Source organism: Mauremys mutica, chromosome 20 (genome assembly GCF_020497125.1).
Source record: "Mauremys mutica isolate MM-2020 ecotype Southern chromosome 20, ASM2049712v1, whole genome shotgun sequence".
Classification (NCBI taxonomy): Eukaryota; Metazoa; Chordata; order Testudines; family Geoemydidae; genus Mauremys; species Mauremys mutica.
The window spans coordinates 26,319,610-26,341,727 of record NC_059091.1 but is presented as its reverse complement, the minus strand read 5'-3'; the positions used below and the strand labels follow the sequence as shown (position 1 = coordinate 26,341,727).

General features: G+C 58.7%; 2 protein-coding genes across 2 annotated transcripts in view; one reads left to right on the top strand and one right to left on the bottom strand.

The window, feature by feature from the left end:
* The first annotated feature begins 250 nt into the window (after positions 1-250).
* Positions 251-21,429, top strand: LOC123353495 (immediate early response gene 2 protein-like). The gene is made up of 2 exons (XM_044994599.1): positions 251-2,141; positions 21,414-21,429. The coding sequence occupies exon 1, from the start codon at positions 495-497 to the stop codon at positions 1,194-1,196; it is 702 nt and encodes a 233-aa protein (XP_044850534.1). The 5' UTR covers positions 251-494; the 3' UTR covers positions 1,197-2,141; positions 21,414-21,429.
* The window catches only part of LOC123353494 (voltage-dependent P/Q-type calcium channel subunit alpha-1A-like), an 81,231-nt gene continuing 75,883 nt past the window's right edge, over positions 16,771-22,118 (bottom strand). Inside the window, exon 31 of the mRNA XM_044994597.1 lies at positions 16,771-16,892. Coding sequence (XP_044850532.1) covers positions 16,890-16,892 — 3 coding nt within the window. The 3' untranslated portion in view covers positions 16,771-16,889. The remainder of the gene's footprint in view (positions 16,893-22,118) is intronic.

Genomic DNA, 22,118 nt, shown 5'->3' with positions numbered 1-22,118 from the left:
GCGGCCGCGGGCGGCTGGTCTGGCGGGGGTCCCTTTTGCATCGACCCCCCCCCCAGGTCCTTAGCCGCTTTGCTGCGGCTGGCGGCTTCCTTCTCCTCCCCTCCCCCACGCCTCGGCATTTCCGTCCTTCCCTCCCCTCCCCCCACTAGCCGCTGGGGGTGGCGGCGCGTTGCACAGGCCGGATGCGGCTGAGTGAGTGGGCGGGGGCGGCCCGGGCGCTGAGATCACCGGGGGTATAAAAGCAGCGGAGCTGGGCGCGGCTGGGCTTAGTCGGGGCGGCTGGTCCGAGGCGGCGGCGGTGGAACAAAGGCGCAGCCCCAAAAGGCGGCGGAGCAGCAGCAGCAGCAGCAGGCGGCGCGGGGGTGGGAAGACCCGAGTGCAGCCCCCTCCCCGCCCCCAAGTCTCCGGTCGGTGCAAAGGGCCCCGGCCGCGTGCAAACAGCCCGATCCGTGAAGGAGCGAGCCGGGCCGCAGCCGCCGCCGCCCCCGCCTGGCATGGAGGCGCAGAAGGAAGCCCAGCGCATCATGACGCTGTCGGTGTGGAAGATGTACAACTCCCGCCTGCAGCGCGGCGGGCTGCGGCTGCACCGGAGCCTGCAGCTCTCGCTGGTCATGCGGAGCGCGCGGGAGGTTTATCTCTCGGCCAAGCTGGAGGAGGACGAGGAGGGGCGCCTGGGGCCGCAGCCCGGCCTGGGGGAGGAAGGCGCCGGCCAGACCCCGCTGCCGCCCGCCGCCTGCCCGGGCCCCCTGGCGCCGGAGGAGCGGGCAGCCCCCGCGGACCGTGGAAACGCCCCGGCCGCAGGCGATCCGGAGCCCATGGAGACGCAGGACAGCGGCGGGGACTTGCCCCCGGCGACTCCAGCGCCCGGGGCCGGTAGGCGGCCGGCGCGGGGGGGCTCGCTGCCACCCCCGGGCAAAGGCAGCAGGAAGCGGCGGAGCAGCAGCTTGGACAAGCCGGGGGCCGCCGAGGCCGGGCTGGTGCCCACCAAGAAGGCCCGGCTGGAGGCGGAGGAGGAGGAGGGCGAGCGGCAGCCCCAGGGACAGGACGGCCCCTTCCCCAGCCTGGCCAAAGTCCTGCAGACCCGCTTCTCCGGGATGCTGCGGGGCGGCCCCGCCAAGGGGCCCGAGCCCACGCCGGGCTGCCGGCCCGGGGACGGGGTGCTCAGCATACTGGTCCGAGCCGTGGTGGCCTTTTAAATCCCCGTCCCCGCCGCTCGGGGGGACTCGTGGCGGGGGGCCCTGGCCCGCGGCGCGCAGCGGCTCGCTCGGCTCCTGGCGGGAGCCATGGGGCAGGGCGGGGGTCGCGGCCCCCCTCTCCCTGGCGGAGGGGGGGCGGGAGAGAGACACGCGAAGGCCGAGGGCGGCGGAAGGAAGATCGGACTTTCCCCTCCCCACCCTGCTGGGTCCAGGGCGGAGGCGAGGCCCAAGGCTCGTGGGGACCGAGAGACGCCGCCGCTTTGTGGGGAGTGGGGGGGCGGACTTTGGCCCAACTTCAGGATGGGGTTAGAGACTCGCACGCCGGGCCGAGCTGTTCCTGCCCGCTCCTCGCCGAGAGATGGTTTATTTTTGTGCAGAGAAATGCTATGGCCGGACCTGGGCTCGACTGGTGCTATTCCACAACCCGTAAACTGGAGGGGGGGGGGGTTGTGTGTGGTTTTTTTTTTTGTAACTTGAAACTGTGTTGTTCCGTGTCCTTGTGATGGCAGAATGTTTGCTGGGGGAGGGGGCGGCAGACCCGCCGGCCAGATGCGGGCTGAAGGGGTGTCGAAGAGAGCGAACAGTCCTGAGAAATAGTCCAGAAAGGGAGGCTGGTTTCTCCAGCCCTCCCCTCCTGCGCCTGGTTCTCCAGCACCCGCAGAAGTGGGGTGATGGGGGGAGATGGGTGCCCGACTTACTAGCTCGCTTTCCTCAGGGGCACTTCTTCGGACAGGTGTTTTTTGTGTGTTTTGTTTTCAAGAGGCCTTTTTTCTTTCACCAACGAAAAGCTCAACCCAGGATTCATTAAGGAAACTTCCCCCACTTCCAGCCTGGCCTGCCCGTTATGACACACCGCTCATATGACCAGTCATTGCATCACACCCCGTCTCGAAGGGCAGCAGGGAATTTCCTGCTCAGACCGCCCGTAGATTGGTGTGTGTGTGTGTGGAGCTGGTTTTTCAGGGTGTGGGTGGGGTGGGTGTCAGCCTGACTCATTTAACCCTCCAAAGGAGAACTGAGAGGAGGCTGCCTGCTCTTCAAAATCAAATAAGTTGTTGGTTCTTTTAAAAAAAAAAAAAAATACGAAAGTCAGACTCTGGAGGGTTTTTTATTTCCTCTTCAGTTTGGGAGAAGTGGAGGGAAGTTTCTTTTACTCAGAGTTTTGAGGTATCTGAACTAACCAGTTAAAATATGATGATTAAATTTGGTCTGAATTGCTGAAGATCAAAAGAGAAGAGCGTGTTTGAGAAGGGGAGAAATCCTGGTCACCCACCCTCACCCTGGGATTTTCAAAGGAAAATTATTACATGTTCAAATCCCCCTGTGAAACTCTGAGAATCAGCCATCTCTTTCTGTTGTCATGGCTCGTGGGTCTGAGATCTTACCCCCCCCCCCATGCCACTGTCTTGTTTCAAATCAAATACCCCTCAAGTTCTCTTGGAGGCTCGGAGAGGTGGGACGGATCAGTCTGTGTTTGTGAATGTCGTCATGGCTTTACCTAGACCCATGAACAAAAATCATTCTTTGGTTCCTGAATTTGCTAGTTGCTCGCAGAGGACACTAGCGAATGGATTAAAAAAACCAGGAAACCCCCCTACACAGTTGAGACATTTCTTTTTAAATGTGACCCATGTGTCCTGAATGCTTGTAATTTATATCTGTAGTTCCATTTTTTTATTGTCTTGGGGGGGGACATGGACTGGGCTTTCCTCCTCTGTGGTGTTAATTTTTTTTGTTAAATAAAAACCATTTGTGAAACTGGTGAAGTTGTTGGACTCTGCATTTGTCATAGAAATGGGGGCGGGGGGTGTTGTTTTAAAGGTCTGGCTAAATTTAGTGGCAGGCTTTTGTTTGGCCTGGTCCAGGCAGCCACTGATTTCAGGCCTTGAGCTAAACCAAGATGGGCTCCTAACCCCTGGACTGAGGCTGGGTGTGAATCCTGTTTATTCCAGTAGGACCCAGGCGCTGGATGCAGTAGAGGATCCCCCATGGAAGGAGTCTGATTCATGCCATTGGTCCAGCCAACATCCACCCCCTTTTCTCCCTCCTCCTGAGTCTTGGCCTCTCTATCCCTTTGTGAGCTCCCCTCTCTGCCCCCCTGGCCTGTGGGGTGACCCCACACAGGGTGCCAAATATCGAGTTGTGTAACAGTGCCCTTGGGTTGTGGTGGGAGAAGTTTAAATGGCCTACTACCTGCAGCTGTCTCACTGGTTAGAAATACTCACTTAGAAACATGGGAATCGGGCCAGCTGGGTTGGTTGGGGGGGGGCAGTTAAAACTATTGAGGGTGGGGGAGGGGTTGGTTCTGTGTCCCTGGAAACAGCTGGCAGGACTTCCATGGAGTAGCCTAGCGAGCTGGGCTGCGAGGGGATTATCAGGCGAGATAAAATGGATCTTTTCTTGGCACAGCACAGCACATCCGCTGGAGGCAGGTGCAAACCCTGTGAGATGGGAGCCATGATCCCCCTGCAAAATAATCAAGCTGTATAGAAATGGGGGGGGGGGGCCCACTCGGGGGTCCTGCAGCTGTGGTGGGGGATTGGGACACGGGGCCCTTGCTAGCCGGGAGATGGGTTCACATTTGCTGCTGGTCGGGCGTTGAAAGTGTAACCTGTGTCCTGGGGATCCCACCCTGACGGGATCACAAATGAGGGGCAGCGCTGGATGCCTGGACTTTAAAGCACTGGTGGCCGGTAATGAGCCAGGCTTGGACTCGCTTGCCCCAGCTGCAGGTGCCCAGATCAGTTCCTCGGTGCTGGGCTGGGGGTGCATCCGGCCTCAGGAATCCAGCCTCTGACCTTCCTAGCCCTGTCAAACCAAAGGTGTTTAGTACAGACGGCTCCACGATGCAGCTGCCCAGGGGTAAGTCTGGGTGTTTCTATTGTAGCCATTCCCGGCAGCCCTGTTGTGTGGGGAGCTGTACAAACGTGTGCCCAAGCGCTCACATAGACGAGTGGCCGAAGGAGGGGAAACTGAGGCACTGAGTAGGGGTGGGATTTGCCTCAGGTCACTGGTGGAGCTGGGGAGAGAACCCAGGCATCCAGGCTGGGCTGCATTTCCAATCAGTTGCCTAGATGTGTGGATGCCCCAGCGCCACGTGCTTTGAGCCTGATGGTGCCGTGTTTGCACTAGTGCAAAGTGAGTAAAACACGTCTAGATCAGTTTCTTCCACCGTAGGCAGGGTAGGGCTATCCCCAGTGTACAGAGGGGAAACTGAGGCACAGAGAGGCTAATTGACTTGCCCAAGGTCACATGGCAAGTATGTGACAGCGTAGGGCTGGGCTGCCCTGCCTCTCTTTGCGTAGGTGAAGTCCAAGTAATTGAAATGCCAGGGGTGGGGGGTGTTGTCACCCTTTAACAAGTATCTTAACCGTGTATTTTTTTTTTAAGTTACCACAGAATAAAGCCCCCATTGCTGATATTGTAGACAGCTTAAAGAGCTGGCTACTGTGTCAGTGCAGCTCCCCCCTAGTGGCTGGAGTCTGAACTTCTCATTGGTGTGTCATAGTCCCTGTAGTGCAAACACTGAATGGGGAGTCTCCTGAAGCTCAAGCAAAGAAGGGGGCCTGGGTGCAGGAGGATCTGAGTTTTGTTCCCAGCTGCTGCTGTGAAATCCAGTGTGTGGTGGGAGTGATGATAGCTGTCCGATGTGGAAATTCATGGCTGATTTTTAAAACTATGGGTTGAAAGCAGCCAAATTCTGTGGTTTTACAATCACTTTCTGTGGCGCAGTGCAGACGTTGGTGGAATTGTAAGCTGTCGCTTTACCTTGATGGGGTTTTCCTGGGCCTGGTTGTAGGGGCTCTGTAGGGAAATGCGTGATTTGGGCCGAGCAGCCAGGTTTGAGTAAGTTGGGGTAAATTTCATTTTTCTGCCTCAGGGAGCAGCCTGCATTTGTCTCTCTCTGGTTTTGGGTCCTTGCATGTTCTCGGTCTGGATTCTAAGAATAAAAGTGGTGCCATGTCACAACCGTCCAAGGAGAGTATTTTGGGGTTTTCATCTAGCTTCTGTGTGCAAGTGTCATGATCAGATGAGTGACCTCCCCTCTGCTCAGCCGAGCCTGCCCCCACTTTTCTGACGGCAGCTCCCTGCGCGACGGGAAACGCAGTGGTAAGCTCCCGGGGTGCACGCAGAGGAGGTTTGTGGCAGGAAGGGAAAGGAGGACTGGGCAGGAAGCAGAGTGGCAGAGAGATGATGGGGAAGCAGCTGCCGTGGGACAGGATAGAGCTGTGGGTTGCCTGGGGGGAAGAGGGGGGCTGACTGGCAGAATCCAGCCCTCTTCCCCCGCATGCAGCTGCAGCAGGACCCGACAAGGGGGTGGTTTTGGCAGAATCCAGCCCTCCTGCCCCCGGTGCAGTGGTATTAGAGAATGACTTCCTTTCGAGCAGCCGCCCATCAGAGACAGGATGCTGGGGCGGATGGGCTCATTCTGCTTTGCCGGTTCCCAGGCCGCGGGCGAGGTTCCGGTGTTCTCACGGGGGCCGGGCACCCTCGGGCGCCCATGAGCCGGGGGAAGGGGGGCAGGGAGCGCACACGGACCTGGTGGGGGGCAGGGAGCGCACATGGCCCCAGTGGCAGGGCCGAGAGGGTGATAGTTGTTGATCCTGGTTATTATGGCAGAGCCTTGGGCTGCAGCACTGTACAAATACTAGCAGAGCCCCAGGGAACTGCCCTGCGGGAGGCAGTGAGGTGTAATGGTTAGAGCAGTGGGGCTGGGTGCCAGGACACCCTGGGTTCTATCTCTGGGAGGGGAGCAGGGTTCAGTGATTAAAGCAGGGGGGGGCTGGGATCCAGGACTCCTGGGTTCTATCACCAGCTCTGGGAGGGGAGTGGGGGCTAGTGGTTAGAGACCCAAAAGAGTTTACAGTCAGACAGCTTCAAGCCTTAAAGTGCAGCCTCCAGAGTGTGGTTCCCATGGGATGGGACTTGCACAATTCCCCTCCCCCCCCCCATGCAGCGCTATCTTTGTTCCAACAGGTGGGGAAACTGAGGCACAGAGGGCCAGAGTGGCTTCCCCAGCAAGTCACTGCAACTACTGGACTCTCTCCTATCCTAGAGCTGGGCTAGATCCCAGGAGTCCTGACTCCCAGCCCCCCTGCTCTACTCACTAGACCTCACTCCCCTCCTACACCCAGGCACAGACCACTGGAGTCCTGACCCCCAACATCACCTGCTCTAACCACCAGACCTGGGAGGCGGTTCCCGGTGGGGCTAAGTGGGGCTGAGGCGCGCCCTGTAATTGCTCAGCCTGGTCCCTGCAGTGTCTGTCTGGCCCCACCCTGCCCGTGCTCTGAGGTGTGCGGGGAACGTGGGAGCCCCGCACACCCCAGGAACGTGGGGCGGGAGTGGAGGGGACCAGGGAGGAGACGAAATCTCCGGGAGTGAGACGCCCTGTGCATTTACCTACACGTGCTCACGCAGCTTTCCACTTGGGGGTGGGGGCCAGGACTCCTGGGTTCTCTCTCTGGCTGGAGCAGGGGTGCGGTGGGGGCAGGGGTGTGTGTGTGTGTGTGTGTGTGTGTGTGTGTAAATTGCTTTTCAATGTTGTTGAATCCTGTGGGTGGGTGGGTGTGCACACACCCCCCCCCCCACCTGCCCTGGGAGTTGGGGGGGGTGATCCCTTTCCCATGGGGGGGATTCTGTCCCAGGCCAGTGGGAATTCTCTTCCCTGGGGGGGCAGGGCGATCACTCTTCTCCGGGGGGGCATAGGGCGGGGGTACATTACAGAGCCGGGGTTGGCCCCCATGCGCCCCCCCCTCCCCCAAGCTCAGCTCACACGCCCGCGGCTCAGGGAGGTGGCCTGGGAAAATGGCGAGCGGCTCCCGGCCACTCATGCCCCCGCCCTAGTGAGGTGGCTCCAACGCCGGGTGTGGCGCCAGGCTGGGGTGCGGGGGCCACAGGCGTGTGCCCCAAAGGGCTCTGTAAGGATTTCCTGGGGGGGGGCAAAGGGGGCTCCAGGAGGGTCTCTCAGGGCAGTGGTTTGAAGGGTATTTTGGGGGGGGGCAGATGGAGGGGATAGAGGGATAGAGGGGCGGGCAGGGACACGTGGGGGCAGATGGGACAGTGGTGTATAGGGCAGAGGCTGTCTGGGGGGAGGCCGGTTCTATTTTTTTTGAGGGGGGTGCTGGGAGCCAGGACTCCCGGATTCTGTGCCTGCCTCTGGGTCTAGTGGTTGCGCGGGGCGGGGGGGGGGGGGGGGGGGGGGGCGCTTGGAGTCAGGACTCCTGGGTTCTCTCAAGGAGCCGCCTCCCCCGCCCCCCAGGCCCGCTGCCTGCTTCCTCTTCCTCTTGAGGCCCAGCCAACCCCTCCAGGCGCAGCCTGGACAGACAGGAAGGGCGCCAAGCATGGGGGGGGCTTGAACAATGGGGGGTGGGGTAGCCCCTCTCTGTACTAACCCCGCAGGGGAAGGGGCCCAGGCCATTGCAGAGCTGGGGGGGGCATGGGGGTAGAGGGGGGGCACACCCCGGTGGGGGCTGCTAGGGCATCTGTCATCGGCTGGCACACACAGGGGGACTCCTGGTTCTATCCCAGCTCTGGGAGGGGAGTGGGGTCTAGTGGTTAGAGCAGTGGGGCTAGGAGCCAGGGCTCCATCCCGGGACGCGGGGAGGATAGAGGAAGGGAACTGGAAGCAGAGCAGCATCTCTGGGTGCAGCCATCAGCCTGGGGAGGTGCGGGGGGGTGTCTGCTGATGCCCCCCCCCACACCCTGTGGCTTCCCTAGGCCGGTCACTCTCACGGCCCCACGGGTGGCTGCCTATGGGGGCCCTGGCCAAGCACCGCGACCTTTGGAGCCAGCGCGGGGGGAGGCCGGATCGGCCGGCAGAGGGGTTTGCTCCATGGGTCATTGACCAGCGAGCTGGGGCCTGGGCCAGAGCAGGACAGTCCTGGGGGGACACTACAGAGACCAAACGCAGGATCCCCCCAATCTCTGATGGAGGGGGGATGGGAGCCAGGATTCCGGGATCTCTGAGGGGAGTGGCGTCTAGGGGTTAGAGCAGCAGGGAGGCAGAACTCCTGGGTTCTGGCTACGTGTGGGGATGGAGCTATTTACCTCGCTGCTGGGCCCCGTGTGGGTGGGCTGGCGAGGTCAGGGCTGGGCGCTCCCCGCCCTGGAATGGGGGAACACTCCCACGCGCCCCAGCGCGACGCCACCCCGGGGCCCCAGGCTGAAACTGGCAGTGGCTGAACCAGCCGCTCCGGTCTGCGCCCTGGCCCCGTGGGAACGGGGAGTGCCGCGCGGCGGCGGGGCCAGAACCCAGGCGTCCTGACTCCCAGCGTCCCCTGCTCCAACCACTAGGCAGTGACATGTGTCAGGAGGCCAATCTAGGGCAGCGTGGAGCCGGCTGGTCCCTGCCTCACAGGGTGTGGGGACCTGGGATGGAGAGAGGCTGGGGGAGGGGGGGGCAGGTTGGTGCCTGCCTGCTCCCCCCCCCCACATGCCAGCCCAGCTACACAGCCTTGGCCCTGTCCCCCCCCCAGCTCCCCGGAAGGTGTGGGGGGGGGCGGGGGAGGGAGTTCCTGGCACCGGCGCAGGCCAGGCAAAAGGAAACGAAGGCAGCGCCAGAAACACGTGGTTAAAATAGACTCTGGTGTGTGTGTGTGTTTTGGGGGAGGGGGGTGCTCTCCCTCTTAACAGCACAGCCCCCCACAGTGCCCCCCCCGAGTTCTGCCCAGAGCTCCGTGGGGGATCTTGGCACCTCAGGAGCAGGCGCCAGGACAGCCATGGGGGGGGGGGGGCTCTGTGGTCTGGGTTCTGTGCTGTGAGCCCCTTTTGGCGTGGGGGGGGCCTGGTCCTCTACATGACCCCCCAGTTCCTGGCTCTGATGTGCCCCCCCACACACACGGTGCCCCCAACCCGCCTCACAGCCAGGTCACTGTGGGGGCATTTACCCCGATGCCGTCTGTGCCAGGGTGTGGCTGCCAAGGGGGCTGCTTTCTCCTGGGGGGGGGTCCCCGGTGCTGGGCTGGGGGGCAGGGAGCTGTTGCTTCCACCTAGTAACACAATGGCCAGGCTGTATCCTGCCGGGGGAGGGGGGTTCCCCACGCAGGACGTGCGGGGGCAGGTGCCGGGGAAAAGCTGAGACGCCGGCGCCACTTCCTCCTTCCGGGGTTCTGAGCGAGAACCCCGGCGCTTGGCGGGGGTGGGGCTGAGCTGTGATGAGAACGGGGCGGGGGCAGGATGCCTGGGTTCTTCTACCCCTGGCTCTGGGAGGAGAGTGGGGTCTAGTGGTTAGAGGCCAGGGGGCGGCTTGGAGCCAGGATGCCTGGGTTCTGTCCCGGACTCTGACACTACGTGTCTGTGTAACCTTTGGTGCCTTACTTCAGCTGCCCCCCCGCCCTTAAAAAAGTGCTTTGAGCCCCTCCAGTGCCAAAGGCTGGGTGCAAATGCACAGCATTCCCGCGCCACCATAAAAGCGGGGAGTCCCTGCTGGTGGCCCCACCATGGCACCTCACTCCCGACCCGCAGCCCCTGCTAGCCCAGCTCTGCCCCCCCCAGCTCTGCCGGTGCTCCTCACTCCCGACCTGCAGCCCCCTGCTCCCCCAGCCCTGCCCCCCCCAGCTCTGCCACTGCCCCTCACTCCCGACTCCCAGCCCCCCAGCCCTGCCCTGGGCTCCCCCCAGCTCTGCCGGTGCCCCTCACTCCCGACCCGCAGCCCCCTGCTAGCCCAGCCCTGCCCTGGGCTCCCTTCCTCTTTTGCTGCTCCAGCTGCAGGAGGCGGGTTATACTGGAAGTGACGCTAAGTTCCTGGGGGGGGGGGGGTCATTGCCCCGAGTCCCGCAAGCCCCGTGGGGGAGGGGGGGGAACGGGACGGGGGCAGATGAGCCCACAGCTGCCGGCTGGTCTCTGGAGCTAACCTAGGCAGACAGCGCCACCTAGCGGCGGTAATGTGACTAGCAAACCCCCCCCCCCCCATGACCTCGGAGCCCGGACACCTGGGTTCTGAGGCAGCGCCTGGATTCACACGCGGGTGGCGATGCTGCCGTTCCATTAACCACCGCCTCCGTGCACAGCTACAGCGCGCTGCTCCGCCGGAGGTGCTGCCCCCACGTCAAACGCGGCCAGAATCTGCATGTGGGGGTCCGGGCTAGCTGCTGTCATGGAAACCCCCCACCCCCCAACTGATCTGCAGAGTTAAAAAGTTGGCCGGAAGGCAAGGGTTAACGCTGGCCAGTGAGGCTGTCCCGGAGTCCTGGCTTCCAGCAACCCCCCCCACCGCCCCTCCCAGAGCTGGGGAGAGACCCCAGGAGTCCTGGCTTCCAGCCCCACTGCTCTCACCACTGGACCCCACTCCCCTACCAGAGCTGGGGAGAGACCCCAGGAGTCCTGGCACGCCAGCTCCACTCTAACCACTAGACCCCACTACCTGGGAATAGGATCCAGACGTCCTGACTCCACCTCCCCTTTGCTTTAACCCCAAACACCAGCAGGCTGCGTGGGCCAGAAAAGCCAACCCTGTGTTAACCCATTAGCAACAGCCATGTTAGCCCCTCCAGTGCAGATTCGGCAAACTGCCGCTTTCGCCCTCGCTCGCTGGTCGAGGTGAGCCCCAGACGCCTGCGTGACCCATGTCCTGGCCCCCCAGGGCTGCCCGGCTCAGCTCTCATGTCATGGTGGCCTCAAGCAGCCGTGGCTGCAATGGCGCGGCTCACAGCTCAGATCCCAGCCCGTGTCCCTCTGAAAGCAGCGGGAGCTTTGCCCTTTACTTCAGTGGTGGCAGGAGCGGCTCATCACGGAGCTCCCACCCCGTCCCCGCTTTGTGTTTTATGCCAGCAACAGGAACGTGGCGCCAGTTTCCCGGTCATTAGGCCGCCTGTGATGAGGCCGAATTTAGAGCCATGGAGGTGAAGGGATCCACGCTGGGGTGACACTGAGCTGGCCCCAGGCTTGGAATCCAGGAGATTCCCGAGCGCTGGGAAAGGCTTGTAATTCTGAGCCGCCATAACACATCCCTGGGCTAAATAACCAACTGGATCTTCGTCCCCACGGCCCAGCCGCACCTGCAATGCAGCTTAACCTGCCCTTCAGTCTGCAGCGTCCTTCAGAATTTGTGGGTCCAAATCGCCAGTGAGACGCATGGCAGAAAACCCGTGGAGCTAATTCAGCAGCGCCCCCCCCCCCCCCATGGTTTCAAGGCTGGTTCACAGGGGTCGTTGAGCAGGAGATGGTCGCTTACACGGGCGCAGAGCCGGATTCTCCCCTCATGTAAACTGGTGCAAATCCATTGAGGTTCCTGGGACAGTGACATGCGCCCGCAGTCAGCGCTAACAGAGCGTCGCTCTTGAAGGGTTATGGACCAAGGTATCTGGGTCAAAGACACGTCCTGATATAGTCAGAGGTGAGTCCAGCTTTACGCCAATGAATCTGGCTTGGTGGGGCTGGCTGCTTTCCTCCAAGCAGCTCCGCAAAGAGCTGCCTGTGGCTGCCACCCCTCAGCCACCAGCCCCAGGCGTTAGTTCGATGGCTCAGAGCAGAGGAACCTAGCTGAAAATCCAGCACAACAGGGAGTAGGTTGCAGCTGCCCTCAGCATGGCAGCCTGGAGCAATGCTGAACCTTGAGCTGAAGGGTGCGCCCCAGAGGGCATGCTGGGCTCTGTAGTTTTGGGGGGACACCCACCTGCCTTGGAGATTACAGGCTGCAGGAGTCAATCATGGAATCATAGAATATCAGGGTGGAAGGGAGCTCAGGAGGGATCTGGTCCCACCCCCTGCTCAAAGCAGGACCGATCCCCAACCAAATCAAATGAGCCAGAGCGAGGCAGAACCTAGCATGCTGGGAACTGCCAGACGCTGCCCCTTGGGTCAGTTAGATCTGCCAGGGAAAGGAGGTGCATGAGGACTAAGCAGCTCTCCAGCGATCGTCGTGTCAGGAGACATGAAATCAGCAGTGGTCGCCTCATGCTCTGTCTTATGGTCAGCGCTCCCCGATGAGGGCCCACCCACTGGTGGGAATGGGCGTCATTCGGTCGACTCCAGTGGCTTCTTCGGTGGAGCTCCATCCATTTCCACCGGCTGATGGGTTGGCGTGGGCTATCTCCTCACTGCCCTCCAAGATGGGACCTCGTAGGGCTTTCTCCCTTAACCCCATCCAGGGCGGGACTGGGTGGACGCTGCGTAGTTTCGTAGCGGGTGTTGCCATGGTGGATCGGTCAGGGGCCAGCTCCTGATGTGACTCATGAGGCTGTTTTGTTCCAAGCGCCAGGTCTGCCACCACCAGGGCATAATCTCAGGGGCGCTTCCTCCCCCAGATTTGATGTTTAGACCGATGTGAACTGACTTAAATGGGGTCCCTGCTGATTTACACCAGCTGAGCACAAAGATGAAAGCTGGACGGGCTCAGTCTGACCTGCTGCAGAACACAAGCCAGAGAACCCGGCCAGCAAGTCCAGCACAGAGTCCGAGAACGTGCGGTGGAGCAAGGGCAGAACTCTGAGAACCAGAGAAATCGAGACCCCAGGGCCAGGTCCTCCTTGGCAAAGCAGTTCAGCAGCTGATCGAGTGGTTTGCTAAACTGGGGACTTCAGCTCCAGAGAGGCGTGTACAGGGATGGATGGATATCGCTAGAGATCCATAGACAGATACATCCTGTGGGGAGGGGATGGATAGCGATAGATGTATAGATCTGTATGGGGCTGGGATGGACAAATAGAGATGGGTGGAGAGATCTGTTGGGGATGGATAAATGGAAATGGGTGAACATATCTGTAGGGGATGGACAGATGTCGATGGGTGGAGAGATCCATAAGGGAACAGATAGACAGAGATGGTTGGAGAGATCCGTAAGGGATGGATAGATGGAAATGGGTGGAGAGATCAGTAAGGGATTAATAGAGATGGTTGGAGAGGTCTGTATGGGGATGGATACATGGAGATGGGAGGAGAGATCCTCAGGGGATGGATAGATAGAAATGGGTAGATAGATCTGTATGGGTATGTATAGATAGAGATGGCTGAAGAGGGCTGTAGGGGATGGATAGATGGAAATGAGTGGGGAGATCTGCAGGGGATGGGTAGAGCGATCTGTAGGGGATGGATAGAGATGGGTGCCAAGATCTGTAGGGGATGGATGGCTGGAGATGGGTGGATAGATCTCAATAGGGATGGATGGATGGAGATGGGTGAACAGATCTGTAGGAGATGGATAGATGGAGATGAGTAGATAGATCTGAAGGGGATGGATGAATGGAGATGGGTGAAGAGATCACAAGGGGATGGATAGATGGAGATGGGTGGAGAGATCTGCAGGGGATGGATAGATGGAGATGGGTGGAGAGATCTGCAGGGGATGGATAGATAGAGATGAGTGGGGAGATCTGTAGGGGGATTTGTAGATGGAGATGGGTGGAGAGATCTATACGGGGATTTGTAGATGGAGATGGGTGGAGAGATCTGCAGGGGATGGATAGATGGAGATGGGTGGAGAGATCTGCAGGGGATGGATAGATAGAGATGAGTGGGGAGATCTGTAGGGGGATTTGTAGATGGAGATGGGTGGAGAGATCTGTACGGGGATTTGTAGATGGAGATGGGTGGAGAGATCTGCAGGGGATGGATAGATGGAGATGGGTGGAGAGATCTGCAGGGGATGGATAGATAGAGATGAGTGGGGAGATCTGTAGGGGGATTTGTAGATGGAGATGGGTGGAGAGATCTGTACGGGGATTTGTAGATGGAGATGGGTGCAGAGATCTGCAGGGGATGGATAGATGGAGATGGGAGGAGAGATCCTCAGGGGATGGATAGATAGAAATGGGTAGATAGATCTGTATGGGTACATATAGATGGAGATGGCTGAAGAGGTCTGTAGGGGATGGATGGATAGAGATGGCTGAAGAGGTCTGTAGGGGATGGATAGATTGTGATGGGGCTAGAGATCTGTATACATATGGATAGATAGAGATGGGTGGAGAGATCTGTATGGGGATGGATAGAGATGGATGCAAAGATCTGCAGGGGAAGCATAGACAGAGATGGGTGGTCAGATCAGTATTGTGATGGATAAACAGCGATGGGTGGCTTGATCTGTAGGGGATGGATAGACAGTGATAGTTGCAGAGACCTGTAGGGTGGATAGCTCCCCATGGAGGGGGATAGATGGTTTGTTAATAACCAAAGGAGGACCCAGGCCAAGGACTCTCATCTGCCAGTTTGTTCTTGAAAAGCTTCTGTCCACCTTGCTATTGCTGTGCAGTAAGAAGCCCGGCCCTGGGGGCTTGGATCACAGCGTCATTGTGCACAACGTTCCCGTCGTCCTTTAAACAGCTGTTCCCAAACCTTAGGACACCGAGCCCCGCGGGCGGCAACGGGAACCCAGCGTGCCACCGAAGGCCTCGCCTGAAGCAGACGCCACGCAAGGCGGGGGACAGTAGCTTAGGTAAGACTGGAACCAGGAACTGTTTGTTCTGTTTGTACAGAGCCGAGCACAGTGGCATTCTGGGCCATGACTGGGGCTCCTAAGTGCTACCATAATACACCTACCCAATCATGTACAGCACCCAGCTCACTGGGCTCCTGCAATACCAATAAGAACATATTGTGGCAATGTCCCAGCATAATCCTCCTGCACCTTTACTCAGGGGTTTGATGGGCAGCGAAAGAGTTAACGCTACTGACATCTCAGGTATCACTGTTGGTATCTGAGTCAACCACCTATGTAACAAGCAGGACAGTTCCCAGCTCTGAGCCATTGGTTCAGGCTCTCAGGAGACTCAGTCTCACACTAGGGGTCGGATTTTCAATATTTTCTTCACTGGAACAGCTAGAGCCTGTTTGTTAGTTTGAAAGCTGAGATGTGGCTGACCAATCTGGAGGTGATACCCCCCCGTCGGACCCTTCAGCCGGGGGGATGAAGAGCTGTTTCACTGAATTTTCTAGAGAACGAGCAAACGCTCAGAGCATTTCACACCAAGAACTAAGAACATTTCAATCAAAAATTCCTTTTTTTAATTTTTTTCGGGTTTTTGTGTGTGTTTTTTTCTCATGTTTCTTTTAACTTTTTTTTTTTTTTAGTTTTCTCATGCAATATTTCACAGTCCCAATCCCACAGGTTTTTTTTTCTTTTAATTTTTTTTCTCAAACAAAGTAGGAAAAAGGAAATGAAGCAAAGGACTTTTGTCTTTTGACGTTTTTGTTTTGTTAGTTTCAAGCAGGACCAAAATGTTGGAAGAAAAATGCTTCCCCCCCCAATTATTATTTTTGTCTTTTTTCTTTCTGTTTATTTATTTATTTCTCTTTTTTTGTGTGTGGGGGTTTTCTGTTTATTTATCTCTGCAGGCAGTAATAATTAGGGTTTGGTATAACCAGCAAGCACTCCTTTGTGTGTGTGTGTGTGTGTGTGTGTCGGGGTTGTGCACGTGCGTGTCCTTCAAAATGGCAGGTCACAAACTTTACTTGTTTTGAAGTTAACCAGGTAAGTCAAGATGATAAAACTCATCAATAGAAGTTCAGAAAAAAATACTTCTGGCTTTCCCCCCCCCCCCCTCCTTTTTACTGATTTTGTTTTGTTTTGTCGAGATTTGTTGCTGTTGTTGTTCCTGGTGTGGAATTTTTGTTAAAACTTCTCTGCTGAGGGTGGAGGGTCACACCTAAGCACTTCCCACCTCCTCACCCCCGCCATGCCAGGCACCCGAGGAAAACCGGCTGCTGTCTCAGGGCCACAGACAGATGCTGCGTGTGGGAGAGGCTACCTGAGGGCATCTTGCATGGACTGTAGTCTCTTCCCCCAGTTTATTTTTAAATCTTCTTTAGATTCTGAAGAACTGGTTGGTCCCCCTCCCTCCCCCCCCGAACCACCACACACAACTTGATCTGTAAAAGATAAACATGCTCTGGTCCCTAGATCCCCTCATCCTCCCCCACCCCGAAACCCTCTCCCCCACCCCACCCCGAGAAAACCCCTCCAACCAAAGTTACTTCCCTCTGCAATTTGAGCACTCTCTCTCCAGACACCTCCCCTGGGGCAGATTGTTGTGATTTCCGTGTGCTTCGCCTCCCCCCAATCTGGTAAAGTCGTCTCTGTCCAGTGTGTGTGTGTGTGTTGCGAGTGTGCATGTGTGTGTCAAACCACTTCCAGCTTAGCAGCAGTCATCTTCGTCAGTTTCGCTAGAGGGTTCATGCAGTCCGTGGCGCGAGCGTGGCTTGGCCGCTCCACGGGAGTGGTAATATCCGTTAGGAAGTCGCCGCCCAGGCCTGGAGGGTGAAGAGCCGCCACCCGCCCGGGAAGTCCTGGGCGAACGCCCTGAGCTGCTGATGTGTGTGGTCTCGTAGGAGAAGGCGTCCTCGCTGGGGGGCGCGGCGCAGTCCGGACTCCGGTAATAACCGCCACGACGGGGTCCCGGGTGCGGCTCGGAGACGTGGGGCACCGACCACCGGCTGCTGGCGTGGCGGTAGGCTCGGGGTGAATCGTTCCGCGGCGGGACCGTGTGTCTCTCCAAGGCAGGCGATCTGCCGGGCCGCTCCGCCGCCTGGGGCTCAGCGGGGAGCGAGGGGTATCGTCTCGGCGTGGGGGTGGATATCCGGCTGGGGTGATGCACTGACTGCGGCTGCTGCTGAGGGCCTGTACTGATGACCTTACGGACCACAGGGGAATAGGACACGTGTGGCCGGGGCGTAGAAGGGGTCTGTGGGAGCTGGCGGCGTCCTCGCCTTGGGGTACTGGTGCCGGACGTTGAAAGGACTGGACTGCCACTTACGGAACTACTACCCTACACGAAAATTGAAACAAAGGAAATCAAAAAGAAAATATACAAGGAAAATTAACCAAGGAGAGACAGAAAGGGAAGGGGGGTTGGGAGGGGCAGGGGAGGTGACACAGAGACGAGGACGAGAAAAGGAGGCCGGGGGTTTGAGGGTGAAGGAACCAAAGAAGGGGGGGGAATAATGGAGGAGGAGAAGAAAAAGCAACAGCCACGGAAGGGAGGACGGGAAGAGGGGGATCGAGAGACCAACGCAGGAGAAGAAAAGAAACCAAAAGAGAAACCAAACGAAAGAAGGGGGGAAAAAAGTGAGAAGAGAAATGAGAAATGGAGTTTTTGTAAGTTTTGGGGTTTTTAAAAAGTAGCAGGAAACTTCTAAAAATTACTCACACGCTTTGAAAGAAAGAGAGGAAAGGGTTAAAAGCGAGCGAGCGAGCAAGCGAGCGAGCGAGCAAACCAGCAGGGCCTGCAGAGCATGAGTTACACCGTGTGTTACCCAAAGGAACTCAAAGGAAAATAAACAGCTGGCGTTGGGAAAAAAAAGGGGGGGGGTGAGGGACGGGGGGGTGGGGAAACTGGGGTGGGGGTGGGGGTCCAGCAAGGGAAGATGAGGGGCCGGGCAGAGCACTGGGTCTGGAGAAGTTTGGAACCGAGCTGACCTCGTGGGGAGAGCACAGTGTGTGGTGCGGCCCGGAGCCTCGCGGCTTCGCCAGTGAGAGCTGCGTGGCCGTGGGCGTCTGCGCTGCCGGGCGGAAGCCCACGGACGGGGTTACTCACCCGCTGGGAAGGGAGGCGACTTACCCCGAATCGGAGCTCGGCTCCTTGTGACCCTGCGGGGGCAGGGCCAGTGGAATAACCTGCCCTGGGAGCGGCTCACGCCCTGAAGCAGAAGGGCCTTTCTCTTTCCTATCCCCCCTTCACCCTCTGGAACCTGCAGCCTCGTCCACCCCCGAGCGACACAAGCTCTTGTGGGGGGGGGAGGGGGCCGCGTTTCTGCCGCTCGTACAGGGGGGTTTCTGCTCTCTCCCATCGGCACAGGGCGTCGTCACCAGAGGTGCTGCTCCGCCGCTGGAGGGATCGACGTGGCCTCAGTGGGGAGGTTATTATCTATTCGTGCCCCACGGCCTGGCTCAACTGGCCGCTGCAAGGCGAAGGGGGGGTGGAGGGTTGGCTGAGCCACAGCGAAGCAGAAAGCTCAAAGGGGCGGCTGCCGAGTTGCGCTGAATTTCTCCTCTTCGTGCTTCCCACACAGATCCTCCCCGGCGCCGCACGGGCGGATCCTGCCGGCCTTTGGGGACGCTGGGATCTGGATCCTCCCCGCTGCTGCTGCTCGGCCTCTCTGATGCCATCTAGAAGGCGAGCGAGAAGGACAGTCCAGTGGATGAGACCCTGCTGCCCTCTTAAAGGCTCCGCTCAGGCCACCACAGTCTTGCTGCTCCACCAGGCAGAGATTTGGGGTGAGTCGTCTCCTGCTCAAATCTGGTTCCTGTCTCTCCAACTGTCTCAAACCAGTGGGGCAAGCTCCATCCTGGTTCAGGAACGGGGTCCGCACTGGAGAGAGGAGGAGGGGGCCTGTGCCTGATGGGCCTTGGCCTGCTGAGAGCAGGAGAAACAGCCTGGAAATCCAGCTCAGCTCGGGGAAAGAATCCGGCAACAGGCTGTAGAATTAGCTTGTCTGCCACAGTGGATTGGACAGAGCCTGACTTGCGCAGATGTCGTGGCTGAAGCAGTGCAGGGCACGCACTGGGAAGCTGTTGAAGATTGATGGGAAGCCCTTGGTTGGGTGTCCCAGGTCTAGCTGTGGTCACCGACGTCAGAGAGCCACATGGAAACCACAGGCTCTCGGTGTAGATCCAAGCTTGCCAGACTGTGGAGGTTCATGGTCCCTCCAGCTCTGGCAAAATGTGACTTCTGGGCTGCTCTTGATGCCTGGCTGGTTCTCATCCTAGGAAGCGGGTAGGAGAACGAGAACCTCTGTCTGCTTCACAATGGCCTCCTCAGGACCAGGTCCATTCTCAGTGTGACCAGGGTGGACTCAGACCCATCTCACTCCACTGAAATGGGTTTACACCTATTGGAATCCACCTGGCGGGTGCGCCTACAGTGCCTGATGTCCCATGAGCCCCGCATCAATGGCCATCAGATCTGCCGGGGCACCTTTGACAGATAGAAACAGCTTCCAGCAGGATTTCTCTGGAGAGGATCCCCAAACCAAGGGGACAGGGAGGAAAACAGCGAGTGAGCCTGAACCCCACAGCCTCCACTATGCTTGGAACGAGAGGTTACCTGGAAACGCTACATCAGGTCAGCAGGCGTTGACCCAGGAGAGTGGTCTTAAGCTACGGTGGTGACGCTCCTTTGTGATGTTCCGTGTGTGAATAGAGACAGGCAGCTCTGAGCAGTGAGGCTGGGGGGAAGGGGGACTGTGCTGCAGTGGTAGCAGATCCAGGATTTCCTCTGAGGTTGTTCCAGATTTCTCAGCTCTAGGGAGGGCAGAGCATGGGCCCTCCTGCTCCAAAAGCCAGGCTCCTAAAGGAGACTCCCCCTCAGCCGTATAGGGGCTGTGACACACAGCTCAGCTGCTCCAATCATCCAGCAGGGGGCAATGGTTCATACGCAGGCTAGCCCCTGGGGACGTGCTGTAACAGGCTCCCTCTGGCTAACCCCTACAGTCAGATGCCTCTATACAAGTGCTGTGGATCGGAAAAGAGAAAGAGGCCGGATGCCTTGATCCATCAAGGCGCCTGGGGTCTGATTCTCCTCAGCCCACGGCAGCTCCACTGGTGCTACATGCTGTCACAGGGGTGTGGGCAATAGACAGAGAATCTGATGGGTCCGAATTGTGTGTGTGCTGAATATCCACCCGCACTTACACGTGCCATGTATGTTCCCATATCTATGTGTCTGCCATGCATGTGTCCTGCATGGCTATGCGTCTGCATGGGTGTGCCCTGAGTGTGCCCGTATCTTTGGGGATGGATGTGTGCCACATGTGTGCCCATATCCATGTTTGCATGTGCTATGCATGTGCCCAGCTGTACGTATATGCCATGCGTGTTGGTGCAGGTGCGCTACCTGTTGCACATAGAATCATAGAATATCAAGGTTGGAAGGGACCTCAGGAGGTATCTAGTCCAACCCCCTGCTCAAAGCAGGACCAATCCCCACATATCTCAGGGCGTGTCAGATGTGTGCCTGTGACCGTATGTATCCTGTGTGTGCCTGTCTCTCTGTGCATGTGCCACACAGGTGCCCATATTTATGCATGTGCCATGTGTGTGCCAATCCTGTATCTCTCTGTGTGTGAGGTCTGTGTCCATATCTCTGGGTGTGCCAGGCCCATAGCTCTGTGTGTGTGTGCCAGGCGTGTGCCCATAGCTCTGTGTGCATGTGCCAGGCATGTGCCCGTAGCTCTGTGTGCGTGTGCCAGGCATGTGCCCATAGCTCTGTGTGTGTGTGCCAGGCGTGTGCCCATAGCTCCGTGTGCATGTGCCAGGCATGTGCCCGTAGCTCTGTGTGCGTGTGCCAGGCATGTGCCCATAGCTCCGTGTGCATGTGCCAGGCGTGTGCCCGTAGCTCCATGTGCATGTGCCAGGCGTGTGCCCGTAGCTCTGTGTGCGTGTGCCAGGCATGTGCCTGTAGCTCCATGTAAATGTGGGCCCAGTTTAGGAGCAGCTTCATTCCAAACTTTCCAGAGTCACGAAACCCAGAGGTGTCAGTGGCCCCCAGCGGTAACAACAAAGGGTTGACACCACAGACACTGGCTGGCGGGCGGGGGCGCCCCCGGTTCGGTTTTTGGGGCTCTGCTCACCAACCATCTTCCCTGCGCCTGCCCCTTGCCGTGACAGCGCAGCCAAACACGACGGACACAGAAGTAAAGAGGTGACTCGAGACGCGTCGCATGGCGCCCCCGAGAAACAAGCAGGGAAGACCAATGGCTTGGGGGGTGGGGGTGGGGGAGTGGTGAGAACAAGCCAGATAAAGGGCTTGAAGAGAGTTCAACGCACCGTCTGAGTGACAGGGCATCCCCTCATCAAGGCCCCCCCCACCCCGAGCAGCCACCCGGCCTCCACATCATCCCACTCCCCCATCCCCCTCTCGCTCACCCCGGGGTCAATCAGGTGAGGGGCTGTGGTTGGGGCCCAGTTCTGACCCTCATGTCGGCATTCCAGCGAGGGGGAGGGGCAGGGAAAATGCCCCCCCGCTCGGCTCACAGCCCTTCACACCCACGGTGCATGAGCGGGAGGCCGAGGGAGGCTAGATTGTGCTCTTGGCTATGCCAGTGTCAATCTGGAGTCACTCCACCCACTTCAGTGGATTTACCCTGGTGTGTAAGTGAGCTCAGAATGGGGCCCGCTGACTTCTGGTGATGGTCCCTTTAAATCCACAGCTGTGACTCCTGCCCTGGGTTACTGCTCGCGGTTTTCAGAGCTGCCCCGACAGCGCGGAGTGCCCCAGTGCTGGGCCCTACAGCTGAAAACGGGGTACACCTCCTGCAGTGCCCCCTCCTTCCTTTGGGAAGCAGGTGCGTGTGTGTGGACAGGAGTGGAGCTTACGCTGGCTCTGATCCTCCCAGCATCCCCTGGGCCCTTTCCCCATTCCCCACACTGCTCCCTTCCTTCCTTGGGTCCCTGGGGCTCCTGCCCATCTCAGCCCCGGCTCAGGAACTCCCCGGGGCAGCGGGTGGGCAGCACCACTGTCCGTTAGACTCGCTGCTGCTGGCTCTAAAGAAGCAGGTGCAGGGGGTGGGGGGGTCTTTGGGTGGATCACCTGCTGGGGGCGAATAAGGGGGAAAGCCCTTCTGGGCCATGCCTGCCTCTGGTGCTCTGGATCTGGGAGCCACTCAGTCTGTCTGACTGGGGACGGGCCCTCCCCCCCGGACTGGGGCGTTATTTCAGTGGGGCTGATATTGTGGGATTCCCCTCTGGTCAGGGACAAGGGGGTGCAGTGAACGCTTCCGACCATCCCCCATCCACAGGACAGACCCATAACTTCCCTGACTCTTTGCCCCATCTCTGGTCCTTTAGACCAGGCAGCAGGGACTCCTGCTTTCTAGATGAAGAAGCCACTGGTCTGACCCCCCGACAGCCCCGCCACAGGGAAACTGAATCTGTGCAGCCCTTTGAGGTGTGGGCGGAGCTTCCCCATCCAGGGGGTGTGGCTAATTGTGGCTCATTGTCCCCCTCTGGTGGCTAGCGTGAAGGAGCATTCGTGTAGCTGAGAATTAGGC

Coding starts and splice junctions, on each gene's coding strand:
- LOC123353495 (XM_044994599.1), top strand. CDS start 495: ATGGAGGCGCAGAAGGAAGCCCAGCGCATCATGACGCTGTCGGTGTGG.